Here is a 6,867-nt window from a genome sequence, read left to right as displayed (position 1 = left end):
AACTTTTCAAAAACGTTACATTTTGCGGAAACTTGTAGAAATAAACCCTCAAAAATAAATGCATCTGTGTTAGTGATATCAGAAAACAAGCAAAAACATTAATCCTCCAAAAGACTACTTTGGCTCTGTGCTCGTTTAATCCATTTTACAATTCACAAAGTTTTACAGAATGGAACATTTCAACTTTTGCTTTTACAGAATCTTCTCTCTTCTCTGTGCTTCTCAAAAGATTTTCTTGTGCTGCCAAGTTTAAGGGGCGTTATGTTTCTCTTTTGAAGCGTCAGATTTGTAACTCGTAAAAATCTAGATATGTTTCATATCAGGGTCGGCTCTATTCCCATCAGGTTCATCTTTAAAAATCAAAAAAGAAAACGGTGTTGTTCAAATGTGAACGCCACTCGTATGTGAAATACTAACAAAATGTGCATCGCTTCAAGGTAAATAAGACTGACAAGAAAAAAAAATATTTTTAAATCAATTAAACTGCTAAGATTCATGAGAGAAAAACCCTGTAGTTCTTCATATATAATAAAATGTATTCATGAGTAATGCAATTGACTGTAAAAAAAAAAAAAAATTAAGTAAAATCTTACTGACATGGGAACAAGTGTTTTTTTTTTCCTTGCTCCTGATTCTATTCTGTTAATTTGTGTAAAAAAAATACTTGTTTTTGTTGCTTTTTAAGTTTGTTTTCAGAGATAAAAAGTCTAAATTACCCTTTGGATTGTCTCAGATCTCTGTACTAATAAAGATATACGCAAATGTATTTTCTTTAAGGTCTAGACATATTTAAATCACACAAATATCAGTGTTGATTTGTTTTTATTCAATGCCAAGACCCATTATGGTGAATTCAGTTTGAAACTTCAGTGCCACCTAGTGGCAGAAGATAAAACTGATTACATTTGTTCAAATGCGTGAGGGCTTTCTTCAAACAGAACTCCTGAAATATTTATTCAACCTGGATTAACCTGCATTACAACAAAAGTAGAATCAAACCAAGAACTGCGATTGAAATGATACTATTTTGTATTTTTCATCTGCAGAAATAAACGGAGGAATAAAATCCAAAACATAACCATACACAATTCAGCATACAGTTTAGTTTATGCTTAAACAATTATCCTCAGAATAAACTTTTCTCAGGAAAGAGACCATTCATTAAGAGAGTGCCAAGCAGAGAAAAAAATGCCACGACAGTCAGGACGGTGCGCAAAGCCTTGAACCAGCTGGGATAGGTAGGGAGCAGAGACAAGTCATAGTGCAGAGAAACTCCAAGTCCCATGATGACCATAGTTGCTGCTGGAACAATGTTGTCAGTCATCAGCATGGCCACCCAGGCTAACAGCGAGGGAACCACACTGTTGGCCAGGTTTATCCAATCAGGTTTGGCTGGGCTGCTTTCGGGTAGGGCAAACCCCCACCGCGCTCCGCCCAGGAAGGAGAGGATGGAAGCGCCGTAGGCTACCTGCCCGTAGGCCAGCTCTGGGTAATAGGTCTCAGTTACAGCCATGAGCAGAGTTGGAGAGATGAAGGGGATAAGCCCAGCGAAGCCCAGAAAAAGAGCTGGTTTAGGACCTTTCCACAGGTGCTTCATGTCATACCGCACCAGGTCTAGCTCTCTTGGAGGAGGTTCAGGCTGTGCTCGTTTCTTCAGCCTCACAGAGGAGGAGTGGAAATATTGATTTCTCATTGAAGAGAACATAAAGTTACTATGATGCCTTTGGCAGAGTCCATTAAAATAAGGTTTTACTTGTCCAGAATCATTCAGTAAGGAGCTGGACGAGACTGAGGCTCCCTCCAGGGCTGATGTCCAACATCTTTGAGAACCACGTGCCCAAAGGAAAACCTAAAAAAAAACAGATTTAGTTCTTAAAACAATGTATCTATGAAGATTTGAGCAAATCAGATATGGGAATGTATTTCTTACCCCCTGTGACGCAATGGCGCTTCTTCTTAAAGCTACAGACAGCATCTGAGGAAAAATGTTTGAAGGAGGAATATTATTGAAAAGCAAAGAGACCCCTCTTCACTCTGAGTCTTTTGCTTCAATAAAACCTCCTTCTTTAGTACATTAATAACAGCAACATTTATATATAAAAAAAAAAAAAAGCACTTCCATTGTTTGCAAAGAAAACATCGTAACTATGTTTTTAGGATGTGCTTAAACAACATCTGTCGGTGGTAGGAGGTGAATGAAATCTGGAGGAAAAATCAATATATCTGTATCTGTTACATATACATAAGATCTAACATAGACACACATTCTGCCCTCAGCTATATGTAGTGACGACCATCTGTTGACTTTGTTGATTTTCAGTCATTTTCACCCCTTTCTGTGCTTAATTTACATTATCGCTAAACCTACCCTTTACAAGTGCATATCTAACTCAAACCAATTCACACTTTAGTCTGTAAACTAATTGTTGGTAAAACAGTAGTAAAGACCAGCAAAATGTCCTCACTTTGATGCCAAAACAGGAGAACAGCTCTACACAAGACAGGCTTCCAACGAATAATTTACAACAGATTCACACAGCACATCTAAAATAGCCCAGATTATAGATTATAGATTAGGTAATAGATCTAAGATCGAGTTGTAAAAAATATCCGTCATTGTTGCGTTGAAGTAAAAGGTGTGTGTGTGTGTGACTGAGTGAGTAAATTATTAAGGGAAGGGCATCGAAGAAGAGCCAATCACTGTCTCCTTAGTACAATAAGCCCTGTAGCTACACAAGGATAAACCTTTTTCATATTTTCCTTAAGATTTTGACCAAAAACCGCTTTATAAAGCACAATATTATAGCTTGAGGAACACGTAAACCTAAATATAGCTTGGAGAGGATTCAATAACTTAAGTAGACATTGGAAAAGCTTTCACAAGTCAGGCACTTATATATTTACTTTATTATGAAAAAAAAACACTTCAGCCATGAATGAGCTCTACTTACACACTGCAAAAAATATATATCTAAATAAGTCATTTTTTCTTAAATTAAGTGCATTTTTTCTTGAATTGAGAATGTAAGTGATGCACTTTGCCAATGGAACAAGACAATTTACATTTGAAATAAGAAAAAAACTATTGCTTAGTCTTATTTCAAGTGCATATTTTCTAATTATCTTATTTTAAGTAAGTAAGTAAAAATACTCATTCCATTGGCAAAATGGAATGAGTCTTATTTACCTGCTCAAATTAAGGTTCAATATACTTGAGTTAAGAAATTTTTACTTAATTTCAGATCGTTTTTGCAGTGCAGCTAATAAAAACCAATATCCTTTATGCAGAAATAATTACAATAGATAACATTTAATTTCAGGGGGGTTACATCATAGCTAAAACGGTGATGGTGAAGACCAGCAGGCATTTATTATAACACTCCACTTGAATAGTGACGAGATAATTCGGCCATTTGATCCAGATGTGTCAAAACAGATATGAAAGCAGGATACCAGACCTACAGGGCTGGAACTGAAGATGATCAAACACTCATTGAGAACAGCTTTCTAATGGAAGAGTGTTTCAGGGCTGCTACTAGGGGTGTAAATCACACCCATCATGGAGATTCAATTCAGTATCCATTTCCTGACCCAACGATTTAATTATTTTCAATACTCAGGAATACATCATCTTCTATTTCCTCTGACATGTCTGTCTTGCCTACTGTTTACTGAAGTGTGTGCAAGCGGAAAGAGGGTAGTGGCTAAAAGGAAGCGAGGTAGGAGGGCAAAATAGGTTTAGCCTCACTGCAGCACGGTAGTCAGAATGACGTCCAGGAGGAAATGGATAAAAATAAATGAATTGATACTTTTGTGGATGCGTCGCTGCATCGGATCGTGGGCTGTTGGATCGATGCATCCATACAAAACAACTATTATTTACACCCCTAGCTGCTCCACCCATCGTCTTTTCCTGACAATCGCCTGCTTTTTACTGATTTTCTTGGGATCCACTACCTTTGTTGACTGCTGGTCCCCCCAAAAACATTAGCAACACACTAAACAGTCATTCCTTGATCATTACACAGATTATCTGTATTTGGCTCAGATTTCAGAGATGTTGAAAATGTGTATTTCACATTAAAATGATAGACATATTCATAACCTTCCCTGATCCCTCCTTGAATGAACATCAAGAAGGGTTTCTACAGCAGGAAAAATTAGGCTAAACATCGCAAAGGACACTTTAGAAGCATTTTTTTGTTCATTTTGATCCAGGATTGTCTAATTGCATTTTTAAGTTGGACTACAAAGTCATTGGATTAATGGCAGCCCCTGGAGCACATGCGGGAGAATTTTGCCAACTTAAAATCCTATGACATCAATGTTTAGTTAAGAGTGAGTTATGGTTTGACCAGTAGATTACAATAATGTGCTCTAAATGACGAAAACACATCTTATTACTGCAGGTGATCTACGCAGATAATGTCTTTATGTTGTTGGTATAAATAATGTGGATAATAAGCTGCCCCCAGCCAGACATGAGCCTTTTTTTCAAACTAATTAGGTAAGAATCAAATGTGTGCGGTCATCTTTTAAGTCACTAGAACAGGTCAAGTGTAGATTATACAATAATGATTAAAAATAACTATTTTTTTAATCCAGATACTAAATCGACTGATAGTTTTCTTTTGGGACGATTCTTGAGGTCAATATTTCTTTTCTTCCTACATTTATATGATAAAAATGACACAATAAAAGTAAACCAAGGCTCAAATCAACAAATAAACACGTATTAACAAAGCTAACATTAACAATGGATAGCAGATGGTTCCGCTTTAGTGATCCCAATGCTGCTAAATGCAGTAATGAATTGGTGAATGCATGCAGAGCTACCGATTAACCGTTAACTTGAGTATAGAGTAAGGTTGGGCGATATGTAAAAGTGTTCCAGCCACCATTCGTCAGTCCAACAAATGGCGATGGATGATGTATACGTGCAAGTGACATTGTGGGCAAAGACAAGCACCCCTTCAGAGCGCATCTTCTGCACCACTGGTGATATTGTTAACCACCTGTGCACACTGTTAAATCCTTATAAGGTAAACTTGCATGTTTTTTTGTAAAAAATGTATGTCTCAGTCAGTAGGAATAGTTTCTTCTGATCCAGTTGTACTGACTAGGTTATGAGACATTATAGTTTTTTTTTTATTCTTGTTTATCTAAATGAAACTTTTTTTATGGAAAGCACACAGATTAACTGGAGGAGTGCCTATATTGGCACATGACAATATGCCAATGGAGGAAAAAAGAAGTTAATTTGGACAAAAATATCAGCTGGCCGATACATCATCAATGTCTACCAGATATCATCAATCTGCAATAAGTTATTAGTTCTGCATGAATATTGACAGGACATGTGACCAAAAAAGGCAAGTCTTTTTAGCTGTTTAGCAGTGTCCTTGCTGGATGCCATGCCTGATGCTACCAATAATCCAGGTTTCCTGTTTTAAAGTCACCACACCAGGCTGCATGTAGGTCCTAGAGATCTACCTTCCTGCAGATTTTAGATGCATCCCTGCTCGAACAGAGCTGAATCAAATGAGTGGCATACCTCTTCAGTAGACCACCAAGTTTGGAAAAGGCATCGTAACAAGCCATTCATTTGATTCAACTGATATGGAGCATCTGAAACCTGCAGACACATGCTGGCGACCAGGGTTGAAGACTTTTACATTTCAAGAAGAAAGCTTTAGACTGACTTGAACTATGTGAAACGAATAAAGCCAGGATGCACTGATCATGATTGGTCGAGTCTGGCTTTATCTCTTATTCCGGTTCCAACAAATACCTGCTTTTCGAAAACTGTCGCCATTACAATATTACGAAGAAAAAGATTAACTCGTCACGGTGAACAGCTCCCGCAAGATGGTTAAATGTCGTCTATAGTAACAACCCTGCAAACCCAGCTGTTCTGTTGTTTTTACCTCCGCTTCTGTGTGAAAACTTCACATTTGAAGCTATTCCTCGGGGTCACTCTCAGTGGGATTTTCTGTAAAGTTGGTACGTCGTTTATTTCTTCCGGGCGCATTCGCCTCTACGACGCAAAAGTTCCGGTTAGGACTAAAAATAAAAAAAGGCCCAACGCTTTCTCTCAAGTTTATAAAGGCCCAATTGTTGACACTCTGATAGTAAAAAAAAAAAAAACACCCCAAAACTGTTACATTTTATGAAATATAGGATAGTTAAATTACAAATTCATCAACATTGGAAATTGTCTTACACAAAAACTTACAGACTGTGTATGTGTGTGCTTTCATTGCTTCTCCACTCTCCAATTTTGCATTTTCTTTTTTTTTTTTTTTTTTTTTTTACTTTTACTTTTTTTAACAGTAGCTACAACAACTTACCTGCCTGGTGTTCTGTTTAGCTGTGACACCATGCAATCAGATGGGCCCCTGTTAACCTCTTCAGATTGTATTTCTGTGTTAAGCTCTGTTTATGTTGTGGAGACAGAAAGTGGTGGAACTTTTAGTGACATTAACTGTACCTGCTCCCTTTAGCTAAAAGCTTTCTCAGAATGTATCTGCTTAACAGCTTGTTTCCTAGACAAAGCCACTGGCAGCAAGTCTGCCTTTACCCTAACAAGAATGTATTTCTGGATCAATTTTTCTGTGCTATTTCAATGTCTTTTTCCGATTCTACTGGAAGTTTCCGCCTGTTAATAATATTAATAATAATAATAGTAATAATAGTAATAATAAAAGGACATGATTAATCTCACACTGGAGAAATTCAACTCTGCATTTCACCCATCCCCTTCAGGAGCAGTGGACTGTCATTGTGCAGTGTGGGGTTAAGGGTCTTGCTCAGGGACTCACAGCACTTTATCAGAGCACAAGCGCACTATATATATATATATATATA

The 6,867-nt window shown here is 37.3% G+C and overlaps 1 protein-coding gene across 1 annotated transcript; it reads right to left on the bottom strand.

Annotated features, from left to right (window-relative positions):
- Window positions 1-624: 624 nt before the first annotated feature.
- LOC107096587 (transmembrane protein 69-like) lies at window positions 625-2,072 on the bottom strand. The gene is made up of 2 exons (XM_015393315.1): window positions 1,931-2,072; window positions 625-1,849 (listed from the first exon to the last, which is right to left on the bottom strand). Exons 1-2 carry the CDS (start codon window positions 1,973-1,975, stop codon window positions 1,127-1,129), a joined length of 768 nt encoding a protein of 255 aa, XP_015248801.1. The 5' UTR covers window positions 1,976-2,072; the 3' UTR covers window positions 625-1,126.
- Window positions 2,073-6,867: the final 4,795 nt, after the last annotated feature.

This window comes from Cyprinodon variegatus, unplaced genomic scaffold (genome assembly GCF_000732505.1).
Source record: "Cyprinodon variegatus isolate N-32 unplaced genomic scaffold, C_variegatus-1.0 Scaffold635, whole genome shotgun sequence".
In the NCBI taxonomy this organism is placed as follows: Eukaryota; Metazoa; Chordata; class Actinopteri; order Cyprinodontiformes; family Cyprinodontidae; genus Cyprinodon; species Cyprinodon variegatus.
This window is presented reverse-complemented; position numbering and strand designations above follow the sequence as displayed.

Excerpts from the sequence above, each read along its gene's own strand:
- LOC107096587 (XM_015393315.1), bottom strand. The coding sequence starts at position 1,975 with ATGCTGTCTGTAGCTTTAAGAAGAAGCGCCATTGCGTCACAGGGG. Across the intron at positions 1,850-1,930 it reads GCGCCATTGCGTCACAGGGG|GTTTTCCTTTGGGCACGTGG; the intron begins GTAAGAAATACA and ends GTTTTTTTTTAG.